General features: G+C 38.7%; 2 protein-coding genes across 2 annotated transcripts in view; one reads left to right on the top strand and one right to left on the bottom strand.

Annotated features, from left to right (window-relative positions):
* Window positions 1–19,424, bottom strand: part of cenpp (centromere protein P) — a 90,567-nt gene that overhangs the window by 30,700 nt on the left and 40,443 nt on the right. The gene's annotated exons all lie outside the window — the stretch shown is intronic.
* aspn (asporin (LRR class 1)) lies at window positions 5,230–17,941 on the top strand. Its single transcript, XM_056402373.1, has 8 exons — window positions 5,230–5,567; window positions 8,546–8,814; window positions 10,410–10,522; window positions 12,767–12,980; window positions 14,104–14,214; window positions 14,482–14,575; window positions 15,156–15,294; window positions 16,509–17,941. The coding sequence occupies exons 2-8, from the start codon at window positions 8,589–8,591 to the stop codon at window positions 16,707–16,709; spliced, it is 1,098 nt and encodes a 365-aa protein (XP_056258348.1). The 5' UTR covers window positions 5,230–5,567; window positions 8,546–8,588; the 3' UTR covers window positions 16,710–17,941.

Here is a 19,424-nt window from a genome sequence, read left to right as displayed (position 1 = left end):
TTCCCATGATCCCATTCACTGTTAGCACATCCAGCACATTGAGGAGTGCTTTCATTTACTTTCATGTTATCAAATTAACACCCCAGGCCTCTGGGAGGACATGGAGCCATGATGACTACGGTACTAAAGAATGAGTCATGATAAAATGCCGTGATCTTTGCATCACGTCTTCTACCCTCAAGCAGTACACATTCAGTAAGAGCTGTAATTATCAGAGCAGTGAAAGCCAACTTTATCATAATATTTTCCTCTCAAAGCCTGAGGTTTAGGATCATTTACTTCAGTAGCAGACAGATCTAAAGGACGATTGGAACAGAAAAGCTAAAATGTGAAGAGGACAAAAACCGCAGGTCCTTCTTTGGTAAGACAAATTGGAAATATTAGATGATTATATGTAGACAAAAATAAATCTGAAAGTAAAAAAGCAACAAGAACAACAATGGGTACTGTCTGGTCAGTTTCTAGATGCTGGCAGTCGTCCTGTCACCGTACTTCAGATGGAAAACTTTCTTCCAATGAGCCGAAGCTCAGAGATCAAAAGGTTTTCCTGTTGAAGAGGGAGAATTCTTCTCTTCTGCCAACTTGAGCAGCTGCTGTGTCCATCAGTCTCACAAATCAGACACATGAAGGAACAATCTAATTCTCATTAGTCACATGATCTTGTCAATGTTCCCCCGGATGAGGACGTATAGATGGTTGGTAAGATTGGACCTCGACCTCTGTTCAGCTCCATAAGAGAAGAGCATGAATTGTGAAAGGATAGTTCTGATATATTAAATGTATTTCTTACTTTTGCAGTTTTTGTTCAGGAGATGATTTACATGATATGAAAGCAGAAAAAATAATCTACAGATATACATACCCAGTAACAAGAAGATATTACTTCAGTTTATTTTATATCTTCATTTTATTCTAAGGAAAAAATGAAATTAAAGGCACGTAAAATTCATTGTTAAAGATTTACTGCTATCCTAGCTTTATTTTTATTATTAACTGCTACTTACCTACTAACTAAATAGAGTGTGCAGATCCTTGTATGAAGACGTTTTTCTTTTTTTAAAGGCTTTTATTTTATGAGACTGTAATAATATAATATTTCTTGGTAAGTTTAAAGTAACAATTAAGCCCAGATAAAAGCATTCTTTACTCTTCATGTTTTTCCATGTTTGCTTGTGTGTAAACATTTGTTCAGCCGACCTGCTGTGCACTAATTAAAAGACTTTCTAGGCTGCAAAAAGAATTCATTATAATCTATTCATCTGAAGCCTATGAACTGATGCTGCAATCTTATATTTAATAGGCAATAATACAGCTGTCTTTACAACGACTGATGGGTTTTGCTAGAGCCAGGACTCTTCAAAGCAAGTCTTTAAATCACATTGCAACCTCAGTTTAACATTTATTGTGCGTATGCTTGTTGAACGGGGCCAATGAGGCAATGAGGCATCACCTAAACAATTCCTGCATCAGGTGGACTCGTAGTGAAGTCTAGGGATGGTGACACTGGTCTGTTGTGCAGCCTGGCTGGGTTACATTGCCAGCAGCAGGTAACACACTGGTTGCAGGGTCACAGCTCTATTAAAATGTTTCCTGGCAACAAAACATTCTTGTGGCACTAAAGCAACAACAGCGCTGAGGCAACTCCTTGGCACCATTGCCCTGCACGTTGCCCCGGTGACTCACAGCTTTAAAGGCTCAGATGGAGGAAATTCTCCTCACTACAAGAACACAACAAGCTCCAGCGAGTCCAGAGCCGTCACAGACGTCTGATGGATTGGAAAGTATGAGATCCAGAGACAGAAGAGACATCCTGACCGCCTCCCACCAGGAACGCAGACCATCTCCCATCAGGAAATAATCTCTAACATTTAATTTCTAGTTTGAATACTGTAATTCCAACAATTATGCCATAGATTCTTTTCACTACCACAAACCAATTTCCCTCTTTGGGCTATTAAAGCTACTGAATTAAATCTTTCTGCGGCAGACCAGTCAGCTGAGAAGTATGAGGTTTTCATGCAGAATATCCCCCTCAACAGAAGATGACGGCACGACAGATGCCCTGCTCTAAACAAAAGTTCAACATTTTAAAGGTTGCTTTGGTATTTCTTGGACAGAGGGGAGGGACAAAAGATCTTAAGCCTCAATAGGATATACACTACTGGTCCTTGCAGTGCAGAACAAAACCTGTGTCCTCTCACAGTGCAGAGAAAGTACAAAGCTCTCAGACAGGTTTACATCAGGGTCTAATCAGATCCTTGCAATGTTTGGGAAAGTGGTATCCTTTAATCTTACAATCTGGCTCCTAACAGGGTATTGTTTCAACACAAGGTTATGGCGCTGTGATTATGAGGAATTGGAAACTGAGCCTGAGGTTTTAACAAGGGAATCTTAAATGTGGGCGTGCTAACATATCAGATAATAGCAGGTTACATTTGACTTGGTTCCATACGACTTTTGAAATGTGAGGCAGATGTACTAACACTCGTATTCAGTACTTCTCAGTGTTGAAATTCAGAGAAGTGCTTTGTTTAACTGCAACTGGTAAAACGTTTGACTCTCCAGGTTAACAGGGACAACAACAATGACACACAACGTCTATACAGGAAATTCTGTCATGGTGATCAAGCAGCTTCCTCTCGACTGGTGAGGTCAAAAATGTTCTGATGATTTAATGATGAATCATGCATTTATTATGCATTGGAAAGTGCCCACTTTCTGCAGTTTTGTATCGAGTTGCAAAAGGTTGCAGACAGAGGGAGAAGTTACACACAAGCTCTTTTAACTCATTTAATGCAGACTTTGGGAACCATAAAAATTAGTCCAGGAACAGTTTGCGCTTTTTAAAAGTAGTTTGGGCATTTTTGTCAACAGAATATTTGATTGTACATAGTATAAAAGGACAAAGGTCCCAAGTCAAACTTGAATGACATTTTAATTACACGCCCACCATGTCAAAGGACACCCCTCTTTACACATTCTTGATGAAGGATGAATTTTCACTAATAAGGTGGTTTTGAAACAAGAAAGGCTTTATCAACAGAGCTGCGCCTTAAACCGATGGGAGGACAAAGTGGAATAGTCGACCTGATGAGAGGAACAGGAAAAGAGAAGAGGAGTGGAAGCCTTGCTGTTTGCAATAAATCTAATGCAATGTCCAAAGCATGCAAGTACTAAGAAGATGAATGCATAAACAGGACATCCCTACAGTTCAGCATCAGGGCAGGGCAAGTTGTTGAACATGAAGCTTAAATAAAAGTAATCTGAGAATAATTCCTAAATACAAAATACAACAGAAGCTTTTACATTTATTGCTTAAACTGAAATTTGTAAATGTGATTCAATCTGAACAAAATATAATATTACAAATACTATTACTATTTTCAGTTTTCTGGGAGAGTTGGAAACTACTTGTGAGAAAAACATAAAGAAATCTGATTTAATTCTTTTAAGTTTAGGATTTTCCTTTGAAGAGTACGTTGAACATGAGAGGGCTAAGCAGGCTCCTTGTTGATGAAATGATCATTTAACCAGATCGCTCATGGTTTGGAAAATATGATTTCGCCACTGAGAAGATGCATTGAAACCAGAACACAGACCCGCTCCCATTTTGGTTCGCCCGACTGCCAAACCAGGGCATAGTTGGACGGTCTGGCTCTGCCATAAGTTGCTTCAGAGTGCGGTTCCAGCTCAGCTCAGCAGAAAATACCAACACTGAATGGAAAAACGAATAGTATAACACATGAACCCCTGAGGGAGCAAGCTTCTGTTAGCTTTTCCATTCTTGGGAGGTATTTCTCATTTTTGCCCTAAGTAAGGCTTTAGGTTTTCCTGTTGTGCCTTGTTAAGGTACATGTCATGCAGAGCACAACACAAAATAAATAATGTTGACTTGATGTCTCCTCTGTTTCTTGTCTGCCTCCTGTCTCTGCTTTCCAAATAATGAGGGGTATAATAACACAAAGAGAAAGCTACCAGTTCTCACTGAGTCTTTGTACCACCCTTAGTCAGTATGACCTTACCACTGAAGGCTCATCTGTCTTAACAAGTCATTCAACAAATTTTCCTGTGGGGTGAGATAATGCCAGCTGTTCCCAATTAAGTTTTTCTAGAAATGAGCATCAGTATCTAGAAACAAGACAGAATAAAGCTTAGTTGGCTTCATTTATCTGTTAAAGTCTTTTAGTCACGCAGTCATAGGTGTCAGTTGCACAAGTGTTTCTTACAGCTTGTTTCCTCTTTATTTAGACATGACAAGAGTAATACAGAAAGATCAACAGTGCTTAGTGATACTGTTTTTGGCACCTTGTCTACAAAGGGAGAGCTGTGGAAAAAGATGTGAGAATGAGGACTGAGAACTGGGCAATTAGCTGAAATAGTATCAAAACCGGCCACTCGTCTTGTTTAATTTGATTAATAATTAATAAATAAAGAATGCTGTATCCATTGTTTGGGCACAACATGGCTTCAGTGAAGACGACAGCAAACAAAACAAAGTCAAATGCAAATACTGCAGAAAAACCATGACCAACGGTCATTCCACCAGTTTGTTTAATCACGTGGGAAACAATCACATTGCTGAATATGAAAAGTACATGGCTTGAGGAAAAAAGAGAGACCAATAAGCGCCAAAGTAATCGTTCATTAATCGTAATTGAGGTAAAAGTTTGAAATAATGATAGTGATTTGAAGTCATATCACTCAGCCCTAATTGAGAATGAACATTGGAGAATAATGATATCAAAGAAGAACAAGGTCTTCAGACATTTTTGGATGGGTCAATAATTGCCACTTCATCATAATGTACTGTTAACCATGAAGCTCTCCTTTACCTGATGACAAGCAACTCTACATCTCAAACATCCTCTTCCTTCACTGATCCTTATCTGAACATACCGTGGCTCTTTGTTGGGGAAAGTCAGTTTTTATCAAGATGAAGGAATTCCTCAAACAAACTGACAGATGGCATCATCCTTTAATCTGTGGGCATGTTAGCTCACCTCCACCCTGACCGTTGTTGTTTCGCTGAGAGACCCAAACAACTACATCTGCTGTCCCCCCGACTCTCCCCGTTTAACCTAGTGCCAACAGGCCTCAGTGTACGAACCATTCATGTTGATGTAAAATATTTAATATGGCAACTAGCCGTGAAGGGAGGGGAGGTGATAGACCTACCAGTATGTTCTATATAAAGACTCAAGCATTCAGGAGTCTGAATCTAACTATCCTGGCATGACTTCAAAGCCCCTGATGAAAAGCACATGACTAAAGTCCCAACAATGCCTTTTCAAATCTAGTCGGAGACGTACAGATGGTGTGATCTCAGAGAGAGTCAAGAGCTCTTTACTGAAACTGAACCTCTCACCCTAACAGCAGAGGTTTTCCGCTGGTGGGGGTGTTCTGGGGGCCGTTTTTTTTTTTTTTTTGAAGAGAGGGTGATGCTGTTCTCTGTTCACTGGGAATGTATTGACTGAGAATCCAACTCTCAGCCTTCCAGCTGGATCCTGCTGCTGCTCTGTTAACTGCGTGGGGTTTAAACCAGGACTCAAACACACCTGACGACTGAGGTAGGACACACCCTGGATTTATTAACAAAACAACAACCTAACTTTTTTAATGTTTTTACCTGGTTAACCTGGCATGTTTTATTTTCGAAGAACACAGCATCTCTGAAGTGTTTAGGTCAGTTTACAAGACTTCTGCTGGGTGGCTTTAAAGGTGGAGGTGTTTCAGTGGAGCCACAGGATTATGCTTTATTTCACCAGCTGATGTGGGTCTGTATTAGAGGAAAAAACTGGTGTATTTATGTGACTTTGACTTGCATGTGAATTTAGATCTGAACAGGATCAATCTAAAGGAATATTCATGAGTCTATGGACCATGTTCTAAGTGAATTAAATAATGGGCAAAATCTGAAGTATATGATGAGTGATCATGATTATTGAATGCTGTGGTCATTTATGCATTACTTGTCTTGAGTCTTGATTTCAGTTGATCTACTTTGATAAAATGCTAAGTACTTTTCCATGGAGTACAGTCATTACAAGTCTTAAATACAAACACATGAGAGAAACTAACTGAATCACCTCAAATTTACAAAACTATGAGTACCAAAACTAATCAAGAGAAAATCATCTACCAATAGTTAATTGTTGATTATCAAAATGAATTGTCTATTCAGTAGCTATTTCTAAAGCAACAGTTATCAAAATGCCAAATATTCTCTGGTTCCAGCCTCTGCATTGAGAGGATTTGCTGTTTTTATTTGCTTTGTATTAGTGTAAAATGAATATATTTGGGTTTGGGCTGTTGGTTAGACACAGCAAGACATCCAAAGATGTCATCTGGGGCTCTGATTAACTGGACACTGGAAATGTTACACTGCTGTAGGCTAGATTTATACTCTAAATGATTGCTAAATGAAACCAATAATAATAAATAGGAGATTATTTGATATAGATAATAATCACATCATAAACGATAGAGAGATATACTGAATGTGTGTCCTGATGGAGGCAGCAGGGATCAGAGAGGGATAATTTCCCTCTGGTTTAGATGTTTTATGAAATGCAGACCTCTGGGGAACTGAGAAGAATTTACCTGCACTAGACTAGCTGCAGTGTAGTGAAACTTAATAGTTTTCACAGCTTTTTGATTCAGTGACAGGAAAACACAACAATAGGAGAATTATCTCCAATTTACCACTAAGATGCAAAACACACATCAAAAAAACAGTCTCTTTTTGTGCTAAATGTGCACATGTGGAATAAAAGAGCCTGGGTGTAGAGAAAGGGTCTGTGCTGAGCAGTATTTGCTGTCGCAGCAGGATGCTCGACCACCACCACATACTTGTGGGTGGACTGAAAGCTCAACCAAGGGCTCAGAATCCATCAAGATTACCAGAAGCACGCAACCAGACAATCTCGGCCTTTCTCTGCTGGCTGTGTGAATGTGTAATACAGGAGGATATATAAATCATTTTGTGAATCACCACAGATGGTGAAGAGGTGAGAGCTGGTGAAACATTTATGTTGGCTGCAAGAACTCATTTCCAATAGAGTTTTTCAGACCTTCGTGGAAACACTGATAGAAAAAAGAGCAGCTTTTAATGAAACTGATCGTTCCAGGAAGTCTGCATGTGCTTTCACCCTGTGCTGTTTTAGCAATACAAAAAACAGGCTGCAGAATTGAAAATGAAATTGAGCACTTTGAGCATAATGGTTACTAAAGTTTCATATGGCTCTAACAATCTAGACAGGTGGCTGCTATTAACTTCTACAGAACTCTGAGAAAACCAGCAACAGGAGCAAACGCCACTGTCAGAATTATTATAAAATGTGATCATGGTAATCACTGTGTGTAAATCCACCCCTATAATATGCACTGATGTGCGGCCAGAGACTGGGTGCACTAGCTCCTTAAACCTAGTTACCAAGTAAGTGTTTAGAGATGATTTATGCATCACCAAATTAAAACTGGACACACCACTCACACTGATTCTTGTGTGGAGATAAGTTGTTAGTAAATGTTTCCAGTTACTGGTGAGTGGAACTGTCACACTGCTAACTGAACCAAATGATTAAAGTAACAAATGCTTGCTAATACATGACCCATTTAGACACATCTGACCTGAAAAATGGGAACATTTTAGGCTGAAATAGCATTGTTAGGTTAGCATGTAATTATTTTCTACTTACTGTGAACTGCAAGAATTCTACTAACTCAGAAAAACACTTATTTCTTCATGTGAGCATATTTAAATGAAACAAAGTCTTATTCACATTTACAAGTAGAGCATCAACTAAAGAAACTCAGAAAAGCTGGAAAAATGCCTTTTTTTCCTGTAGCAGAACGATGTTTTTCCAATCTAATTCTCCAGCGATTCCAAAGGTTTCTCTTATGACCCCATCAAGGGGTCCCTCCCCCAGGCTGGGCACCTCTGCTCTAAAACAAGCAATTGCAGATGTTGAAGCAAAGCTACATTTAAAAGTCACTGTGAGTTTGTGTATTGGACATTGGAAGATGAGTACACAATAAAGAGGGCAAGTCCACTTGGCTCCTAGTAACAGGACTTAAGTCTGGCTGGGTGCAAATTAAATTTTATCTAATCAGCTCAGGTTGGTTTTTGTTGCATTGATGCAAATTTTGGACCTGTGATTACCTCTCAAAATAATGTGGTTAAAACTGATGAAAAAGAGTTTTTTTATGCATTTCAAAGTCCTGCTGAAAAACAGATTACATGTCAAAGGGTCATCAACTAAAAAGTGCCATTGTACGTTATAGTGAAATTACATTATAGCCATGCAGTGAATTATTGTGAATTACATTACAGAATGACGATTACAGTGGCTTGTTCTTGTGGACAGTGTGAGTTCAGGTAAAAACTACAGGGTTCTGCATTTCTGTTCTGTGATGTTGATGTTGGAATAAAACTGCAGGGAAAAAAAACAATCCACTGCTTGTCAGTCCCTTGAAATTAGAGTCTAGTCCTGTCTTGTCCTTGGGCTGGTTTGAGAGCTAAACTAACCTTTGTCTTTTCCTTCAGCTCTCCCTGGTTGCTGTTTCACTGACAGTCCTCTAATAAAACCATGAGGGTCTTCCTCCTGCTTTGCCTGCTGGCGCTAGGCAACGCAAAACCCTACCAGCCAATCAACGTCATGGACTTCATGAAAAACTACGACATCATGATGTCGGATGCGGGTGACGAGGATGACGAAGACGAGGATGATAACGATGACGATTTTGATGATGAAGATGAGAACTGTCCAGCTGGCTGCCACTGTTCACCCAGAGTGATGCAGTGCTCTGACCAGGGTAAGAACACATCTGGATCCACTGTGTGTTGAAAACGAGACAGATAGAAACTAGATAGAAATATGGGAGAATTCATATATATTGATGGAGGCTTGTTTTTTTTTTGTCAGATTATAAACACTATGTGAAGTTGGAAGTTTGTGGGGACTATTTTCAGCAGCAGAAAAATCCACATTTGGTGCTTTAGTACTTCAATACGAAGTTTTGAGCAGCAGGATTGTGCACGTGGGATTGAGCTGATATAAACTACAGTGCATGTGCTCATAGTAATCAAGGAAAATAACCAATGTAATACTGTGTCTCACTGATGTGTTTTTAATAGTTTCTGGACAACAATGGAGCTCTATGACACAGAGGAATAAGCTACGTCAGACTTTGATGCACAGACAATACTTTTACATCAATCATTTCATTGTTGGTTTGGTCTGCACATGGTATTTTTTCCCAAACAGAAAAATATGGAATATTTCTATTAATCACAAATCCAGAAAAATGCCATTTTGCAAACAGTGATGAATATTGCTAATAACCATACAAATGATCTCATTCTCAACTAATTGACTGCTAAACTGTTTTATGTAAGAATCTAACAATATGAATGTTGGAAAATGAAACTGCCAGAATTGGAGATTACAATTTTTTTCTGTCCACATTGGTGGATGAAACAGTTTTGTCACCTTGCATCTAAGGAAATACTCATTTTTGTCATCATGGGGCAATGCAGCCTTAAAGCCTAGTTTTGCTGCCAAAATTAAACTAAACTGAACTTTAAAGCCTAATACACAGTCATCCACAATGCCTGTCCCATGGGTTTCTGGCGCTGATGGGAGGCAGAGATTATGGTGGCAACTATTTCACTGAGTAGGATGGAGAAAAGTTAATTTTGTGCATTTTCTGAATTCACTCTACTCACTGATCCTACTGAGACTAAAACTTGCAGCATGCTGTGCAGAATTACATGCTTTGATGCACTAGCTCACACAAACATTTAGTTTTTGGTATGAAACCAGTGTAAAGGGGAAAACATAACAGCATGTAATTCCATCAGTTTACACAGTCTATTTCCTATTTCATCCTATTCCCCAGGAAAACAGCAGCAAATATCATCACATTCACCCCCTCAATTGGCACATCCCAGCGTCTGGACTGTGATGGTTTCCTCTGTTGAATGACAGACACTTTGTGACACAGCCAGGCCACTGCAAAATAACCATCTAATGTTGAAGTAAAAAACTTATTTTGTAGAAAAGCCTGTGGGTCATTGCCATAGTTGTAGACTGAATATGTCAGTTGAATCCCTACCAAATTCTTTAACTAGACTTTCTTAAACTTCAGTATGGTGCACAGACCACAGTGGCTCATGGTCTTATTTCTGAATCATTATGAAAGATCATGCAGAGAAACACTGATACATTATTATTTTAAACCTGGGATGGCAGAGTTTGAATCAGAAAGACCACAATTAATTTTACATGAATTACTTCACCTGTATATCTCAATATTTTATACGTAATACACGGTTGCATGGGCTCTGACTTTCATCACTTTTGGTTCAACGATGGACTCTAATCAGGCATTTGTGTTTCTGCCAACAGGTTTGATCTCTATTCCTGAGAAGATTCCTGAAGACACTGTGATGATAGACCTCCAAAACAACGATATCACTGAGATCAAGGAGGATGACTTTAAAGGCCTCAACAAGCTTTATGTAAGAGACCTTCCATAAATCTTCAGAACTGGTTTACCTTGCACAAAGTGACAAACACCCCAACCCCTTCTCCTTAACACTAAACAGACCTAAACATCAGGCATACCTGAAGTCAGAGAAGTAATGTCCATCTGATGAAAACATACTACATGAGCAAATAAGTTCCAGTCACATCTCCTGCATGTACCTAAACCAGACATGTGCTACGAGAAATGTTGTGAAACATCAAGTCTGAGTAATGTTGATGGTACTCCTTCAATCTGCACACCCTTACAATCAAACCTATGGGATACTAGAAGTGCCGATCTTTCTCCGGCCAATTAAAGCTACCTATTGAAAGTTCAGTTCAGTTCCATTTTGTTTGATTTGGACTCCAAATTTTCAAAACCACTAAGGACAATCATCACAGGTCAATTCATTCTGTGGGAAACATGGAGTATCTGTACGAAATCTGTTGGCAGTCTATCCAATAATTGTGGCAAAACCAGAAATGTCATCCACATGAAAGTAGAAGAAGAAAACTGAAGGTATCACAAACATCAGTAGGGTTCATCCTCTGGGAACCATATATAAAATTCTAAAATACTCAAGTTTGGAAATCTCATAATCCAATTCTGATGGTTAGTGTCACAATCTGATTCAGAAATGATTAGTGCTTCAAATTAATATAAAAGGGGGCACCAGTTTCACTTGTGTCCTTAGTCCAACAAATTGCAATCTGAAATATAACTTCCAGTTAAGCTAAATGGTCTTGATGACCTCCCTGTCTGACAAACCGAAAAAAGCAGAAGAAACAGAGGGAAGTTAGCAGCTTTTTTATTGAAAAAGTTAACTGCAATAATTTGGGAGCATGTTAGAGTCTTCTGCTAGTTCATGAATGACGTCAAGTTTGGAAAGCAAATAAAATGTCTAAGTGCCCCCTCTTGTGTTGTTAACGTTCTGTCTCCAGCAGGGGAGGACAGCCTCTCTGCTCAACACTAATACAAGTGAAACTCATCATTATCCACAACACTGTATGCGTGCAAGTCTTTTGAAATCACACTGAAATAAGTTTTTGTCTTTGCCTGGCCAGAAATTACAAGTTTTGTAAAGTAATGCAGTGTGTGCATAGGTCGGGCCATCTGCCAATGCTAGAATTCAGTAACCTTAGTTTCAGGGTGATGACATATGAAGTACTGAGAAAATACTTAATTATTCAGTTATTAAACCTAAAATGTGCCAAAATGCTTGCCCTCTCTGAAGATTAACTGCAAGATAATTATAGTGTGGGCCGTGTACACCATCTGGGTGCTGCACTGTGCCCTCAGGGTTACGCTCTGCCTCTTTTCTTCCACCAACATAATATTATCAGAAGATAATTAGAAGATAAGATTCACAATTTTTATGTGAATTGACACATAAAAAACACTGGCATCTCTAGAACCATGACCCTCGTGTGGTTAAAAATCACCACAAGACATCTCAGACATGGAAATGTACACATCCACCATTCGTTCTACAACACAAGTTTTAATTCTTTCACAGCAAGACATCAGATCTACTGTTGCACCGATGACTTCCTATAGCAACAAGATGTCTAAATTTGGTCCAGAACTTTTGACTTTCAGTTTATTCAGACCCAAGGTCCAAGTTAATGACAGTATAATCTTGCAGCTTTTAAGGTTCTTTAAGTTTCCAGACAAGGAGCAGCTCACTAATTTAGGTGAAGTGCAGCCTGCAGCCTTATGAGATGACAGCTCCTTTGTATGAAGCTCCCAGCTGAGGAGTAGGGGCGGATCCGTCTTTGATCTAGTTGCTGTTTTCCCAGCTGGGAATAAACCACATCAAGACCTAAAACTCTGTTCTGTATCACATCAAACTGTGAGAATCTGAAGCCACAGCTTTGTAGTAATACAGTAGTTTGACATTGAGTGTTAAATGATGCAGCTGCGCTAAACCTGCATAGGGTTGAGTTTTTTCGTTTAAATTTGAACAACTTTTGATTCTACTCCAGTTTTAATGAAAACTTAGCTCTGATTGATTATTCAAGTACAGAATGAAACCAAAAAACTTTTTCATAGTAAGCAGATTTCAGCTGCTATAATATATTATTTTGTATATTTAGTATATGTTGGACCTTGGATACCTTGGAAACAAAAATCATCTTATTTTACAACTTAACGCTGTAGGAAATGCAGCAAAACTCAGTTTGAATCAAATAATACTACTTCGATATAATACTTCGATTGCTCTCTCCCACAACAGGGCCTGTTTCTGATTAACAACAAGATCTCTAAGATTCACCCCAAGGCCTTCAGAAACATGGACCATCTCAGATTGCTGTACCTCTCCTACAACATGCTAAATGAGGTCCCTGCAAACCTGCCTCCCAATGTCATCGAACTCCGCTTCCATGAAAACAACATCAACAGAATCCAGAAGGATGCATTTAAAGGGCTGAGGAAACTCCATGTGCTGGGTAACAATTTGATTCAGTGCCCTGTGTCTGATTAGGAATAATCAGTGTTCTCGAAGGCCAGGTGTTTTCAGTCCTTTGCCAAGAAGAAGTCTGCAGCAGTTCATTTCTCCACAGCGAAGTAATGAATACAAAACTCTTGAGTTTGTAAGCTCTCTTACACCACAAAATAGATTGTTTGAAATTGCCTTCCAAAATGACCCATATGACCATTTATTCACACATGATTCATATATTTTTTTGATCTGCCCCTCTGTGGTTGAGTTTTCGTTAAGTTTAGGCAACCCATAGCACTCGGTTGAGGCTAGGGGAGGACAGTGACTGTTGCAAACCCAGGCCACCAGTATCAAAGTCAGAGAATTTATACCGTAAAACTGTAGTTAAATTTAGGCAACTAAAGCTATTTAGTTGTGTTAAAGAACAGATTGTGGTCATGATTCAAGCAATGTTAACCATAAGGTGTCATGGTCAGACAATTTTGTACACCCAACCACCCACCACAACCTCCAAAAATGTTTGACAATGCTATGACAAAGTCACACCACTTTTGTCTATGAGACAAAAGTCATTATTTCCACAACCATGAGATGTCCCAATTATGCTGAATCATGAATTATGCTGACTATACGTGTATGGGAACATGTCTGTATATGTTCCCATATACTTATAGTCAGCATAATTCATGATTCAGCATTCACTATGTACAGAACTGCATGCACGTCCACCCTGCTGTCCACATCCACATCTGATTTAAAGTATATCAGCAACCTGATAGGTTTATAATAGAGTTAACTCTACTTAATCACTGGCATTCTGTTCATTTAAGAGATTAATATACATTTTTTGAATTACTTTTAACGTAACGTTTTAACGTGTTGGGAGCGCTGTGTCTTGGAAAACAGACCCCAGAGTACTTTTGGACAGGGACTTGTACTACAGAAATTTCCCAGTTGTGGGATAAATAAAGTTAATCTAATCTAATCTAATCTAATAGCGTTGACAGAATATTATAAGAGAACGTCTTCACAACACATCTTCCATAATTCACTTGATGCATGGTCTCTTCTGAAGGAGATAAAATGGGTCATTAATAATCAAACCAAATGTTTTGTGCTTGTCCAAACAGAGCTGGGTGCCAACCCTCTGGCGAACAGTGGGATTGAGCTGGGAGCTTTTAATGGCTTGTCGACTCTGTATATCGGAATAGCAGAGGCCAAGCTAACTGCTGTACCAAAAGGTAGAGGATCACTCACCTCATGTTATCCTAATTTAAACAAATTAATGGTAAACTTATGTTTTCTCCTCCAGTCACTCACTTACTACTCTTACTACACTGGACCTCAACTGTACAACTAAATAAGGCATGAACACAGTTAAAATCTGTTAATATGATGTTTTGATTTAAAAGGTTTGTTTCCAAATCCTTCTTATAAGAATGTAATGATAATGAACTAAAGTATGCTTACTCTATATTGTTATGTTTGATGTGTTCTGTATCTCCTAGACCTCCCGTCCTCCATCACAGAGCTGAGCCTTGACTACAACAAGATCTCTAAGGTGGAGGTAGAAGACTTCCTCAGATATAAAAACCTGCAGAGGTGAAAACCAGCCACATTTCCAAAGACATTCTTCAATAAGCAAAATTTTTGTCCAGGCCGTTGCTCAAATGAATCTGTCTCCTTCAAATCTCAGTTTTTTTGAGTGTTGAGGGTTTGCTGGTAAACGTGTTCTATAAAAAAAGATTAAGTTTTAAATAATAATGAATTTGCAAGATTTAGCAATTAATTTCATATTTAAGTACACCGACATTTCATGACAAACACTCACTGTTACCACTGTTACCCTTACACCAAACTATTATTAAAAAGACAAAAAACAACTCTGGAAATATCTACATCTATGTTAATACAATTTCTTAATATAAAGATTTCAAATAACATTATGTGTGTCCTTTGAGCCGCCTGGTAGTTTCAAACAAACGTCTGTAATTAAGAAATTCACTATCTCTAATACCACGCAGAGGCTTTGCTTTCTGTATGTGCAAGTTAGATTGGGAAGTCTAAATATAGGAATGTTTTTCCAATTTGATGTATAAATCAGTTATTACTTCTTAATTTCTTTAGAGTTTATTATTCTTATTCACGTCTCCTGATCAACTATCTTTTGCCATTTTTGCAGGCTAGGACTAGGTTTTAACCAGATCAAGTTTGTAGAAAATGGCAGCTTTGTCAGCATCCCAAACATCCGCGAGATCCACATGGACAACAACCGTCTGAAAAAGGTCCCACCAGGCCTCAGCTCCCTGCGCTACCTCCAGGTGAGATGCAGACACAAAACTGGTGCTGATCAGTATCAGTAGACTTAAATGCATGTAACAAAACTGATTGACCTTTTAATAGAATCATCTGGGTTTAGTTTGACAGCAGAGCTAAACATCACGAGGACAGGGCTCCTGAGATACCGCATGTAGTTACTGTATCCATGGTTGCTGGTTGACAAGTAGCTCCAAGCCAACTTCTGCTAAAACAAAAATGTGCCCTTTTTACATTCCTATGTAAAAAAAAACAGGTCTGGGTAGGAGATGTTTTTTTTTACCTTCACCAAGGAGGTTATGTATTCACCTGTGTCTGTCTGTTTGTTGGTTTGTTTGTCAGTCGGATTAGACAAAAAGTACTGAACTGATTTGCCCTGAACTTGGTGGAGGGATTGGGCATGGGCCAGGGAAGAACCAATTAAATATTGGTGAAGATATGGTTAAAGGGGCAGAGCCAGGAAATCTTTTACCACTTTCCTTAACTTTGTGAGATAGGGCATGTGTAGAATTGTTTGGACTTGGCAGAGGTATGCACTCTACTGAGTGCAATTCCTGTTTTCTTTGGACTGAGCTAGGAAAGCAGTTTCCCCCTGCTCCCAGTCTTTGTGCCAAGATGGACCTATCCCTGTACTTAACTCATAGAAATTAATATTTCAAATGTTGCAGAGGCAGCAGGTTGAGTAAGGTAAGTATCTCAGACCCCCGTCTCCCTGACCATGTCCTTCAGCTCCTCCTAGAGGATCCGAGGTATTTCATATACAAGATGGGATATGTAATCCCTAAAGTGAGTTCTAGGTTTGCTTGCAGTCTCCCCCCCAGTTGGTGCCTAAAACACCTCCTTCTTAGGACAAATGCCATTAACAACAGTGCCTGCATCACTGCTGTTGATGCTTCACCTGTACACCGGATGATCTCATGCTCATACTTACCCTCATATGATACTCAAATGTTTCCACCTAGGGTAGCAACTCACTGGCAGGGTTGGGCAAGACAGCAAACCAAATGTCATGTCAGCAACCTGTAGCTATAAAACGATGCCCTGCTTTCCAACTTGTAACTCAGTCCACCTCAGCCTTTTTTCCTGGTCTAAAGCTTGTGAATTTTAGTTTCCAAGGTTGCTGCAAAGTAGCATTAGAACAGAACTCCCAATCATGGTTGGTTTACTGACAAAGCAGAAAAATAACTGATTAAAAAACAAATCCTCTCTGTCTGTTCAGGTGATCTTCCTCCATGCCAACAAAATCGGCAGTGTGGGAGTCAACGACTTCTGTCCCATCAGATCCAGTGTCAAGAAGAACCTGTACACAGGCATCAGTCTGTTTGCCAACCCTGTTAAATACTGGGACATCCAGCCGGCCACCTTCCGCTGTGTGACCGGACGGAGGGGTGTTCAGCTCGGAAACTTCAGAAAGAAGTAGGGAGTGAAAACGAGGCATTCCAGATAGGTCAGAAATGGAGAACTGCCAATATCCTTGTTACAGTATAAGGAAGGAGCTGGAAATAGTTCTGATAGATAAAATAAGATGAAACTGTAAGTCTAAAGTATTAGCTGTTCAGGAAATTAGAGAAAATTTCATTATTTCATTCTCGTATACTAGAACCTGTAGTAGATGTTGTTGAATATTTGTACAATTTACACATATAATTTCTCAGCTGGGGGGAGAAAAACAAAAGCAAAACTGTAGTCTGGATGTTGGCGCCAATAATTAATATTGAATCAAAAGCTAAAACCATAAGAAAAATTCATCAGCTACAGTCAGTATACAGGGGGTGGATATAATAACATGAACAGCTGAATGACGAAAGAGCCCTGCCTACCTTTGTGTGGTACAAGTCGTGAAGTGATCCTCACCTTTTGTCTCTCAACTTTTGCTGTAAACTCTCCCAGGAATAAGGCGCCTCCACCTGGTAACTTTTTGAGAAAAACCATGCAGTGACTTGACTTGAATAGTATAACATGCTGATGCCTTTTTTTTTTTTAATGAAAGAGATTCTTTAGTTTTTTCCTTTCTAGTTGAAAAATAAGACAACTTTTAATGAGATACAGTGTAGTAGAAAAGTTTAAGTTGTTTTCACTTCATACTTAACTTACTCTGAAACAAAATAGACCCTTTCCCTCTTTTGTCATTTCCTTATATATTACTGCATATTGATGCCTTTGAAGTTGTGACATTGAAATTATCATAAAAGAATCCCTATTGGTCAGAGCTGTAACCTAAAGACCACTTCCACTTTAACTAACACATATTTTCCTTCCCAGCAGAAGCCTGTGCAGTCAGTGAATGATGCCGGCATTACTTAGTGCAAAAAGTCACTTTAAAGTCCCACGTCTGTCTTCATGTGGATGTTTTATATTATCTCATTGCATGTCTGTATTGTCTTTAGTTAGAAGCTGAAAGCTACATGTCAGACTGGATTATACATTGTCCATGATGTAAACGTGTCCTCTGCAGGGCTGGGGATTATCTGTAACTGATCTAAAATTCACCCTAAACATCAGTTTGTTTTAACGTGAACTACAGTTGATATCGAAATTAAAGCAGGAAGTGTAAATCCCAACCCAAACTCCTGTTTCCTCCAATGTTCTCTCCTTCGATATGGTGCTATATTTATTTAGTATGTCTTTAAATAAACCTGGAACACCTCCCCATTTATGTCTTGACTTTTTATCAAAATGGAAGTAGATTTGAGTAGGTAAGTTCACATTCACATTATTTCAGCTGTTATTGCGATATCCTCTTGTCCTCTAGGATGAACTTGTGATTTTAGGATATAGTTGTAATTAATTTGACTTGATTTCACATACTGAATAGTCAGGGGTCACGTGATAGCAAGCTAGAGGACAGCAGCTCCGTAACTATTGATTAAACAAATGATACTCGAAAATAAAAGTGTAAATCGCTTACCAAGTGCAACACGGACTGATTTTCATTCTCATACATGCCTAGAACTAAGAACCAAGCAGAAAAAAAGTGCTACAACATACTGGATTTACTACCAAAGATTACAAATCTCTTTTGCCAAAAATATGAATTGATTTTAAAATGAAAAAATGGTGTTAAAATAAATTAAAATCTTCCACTAAACTGAGAAAGTCATATTTGAAATACAAACAAATGTTTGGCATTTTAGGTAGAAAAATAACTTCAACAGTTACTAGATCAAAATTATTGGTGATCAATCATTTTTGATTGACTAATAAGTTAATGAACTTACATCTCAGCTGTAAATCTGAGTAATACTTCGTGATAATCACTTTAGACTTGCTGTAGGACGTAGAGGCAATATCTGTCCTTTCTAAGTAAAAATAAATGATCAGTTTAGACCCAGATAAGAGTGAATTCTCTGCTCTGACTCCAGTGTTACCTTCCTTGGTAGGAGGCTGGTTAAGAAGAGTTGAGCGCTTCCTTTATTCACCAGCAGAGGTCACTGCAGACTAAAGAGTTACAGGCCGTTCTCCTGGTTGTCAGTTTGGGTTTGGAGACTGATCAAGGAGAATGAAGACAACCAGAGTGACTGGTTTAGATTTCAATTCCTGCTCCGTCCTGTCCCTCTATTCTACAACAAACAGGACAATGCAAGGAATCTATTGTTTCTACTTCTAAAATAAGGAATCCTCAATTAGCCAGACTTACTTAGAAAATAGTTAAAGGATGAGGGGTCTTGGAAATCTTTAAATAATCCCTTTAAGTAATTTAAATACAAACCTTTTCCATTGTATCACAGCATTGCATACAACATTTTAGCCTCTTGCACCAGCTTTTTATTAATATCGTACGATACGCTATCTACAGTGACTATTCATGCCAAGGATTTCATGTTTTCATTGAAGATAGCCCTGATAACAGTTGTTAAAGTTTGACATTTTGGGAAATATGCTCATTTGCTTTCTTGCCAAGATCAGATGAGATATCTCTCTAAACAGTAACTATGAAGCTACAGCTAGCAACTATTAGCATAGCTTGACATGAAGACTGGACTAGTCTGTACTAGAGATTTTAATTAAGCATGCATGTTGCTTAATATTTGATAAACAGTTTATTTGCCCATCCATCGATTATACGTTTAGTGCTACAGATTTGTTGATAATAATCTGTGTTCGTCACTTTGAGTTACACGAGGTAATACTGCTT

This window comes from Seriola aureovittata, chromosome 2 (genome assembly GCF_021018895.1).
Source record: "Seriola aureovittata isolate HTS-2021-v1 ecotype China chromosome 2, ASM2101889v1, whole genome shotgun sequence".
In the NCBI taxonomy this organism is placed as follows: domain Eukaryota; kingdom Metazoa; phylum Chordata; class Actinopteri; order Carangiformes; family Carangidae; genus Seriola; species Seriola aureovittata.
The sequence above is the reverse complement of the archived record's forward strand: the minus strand, read 5'-3'. Positions and strand labels throughout refer to the sequence as shown.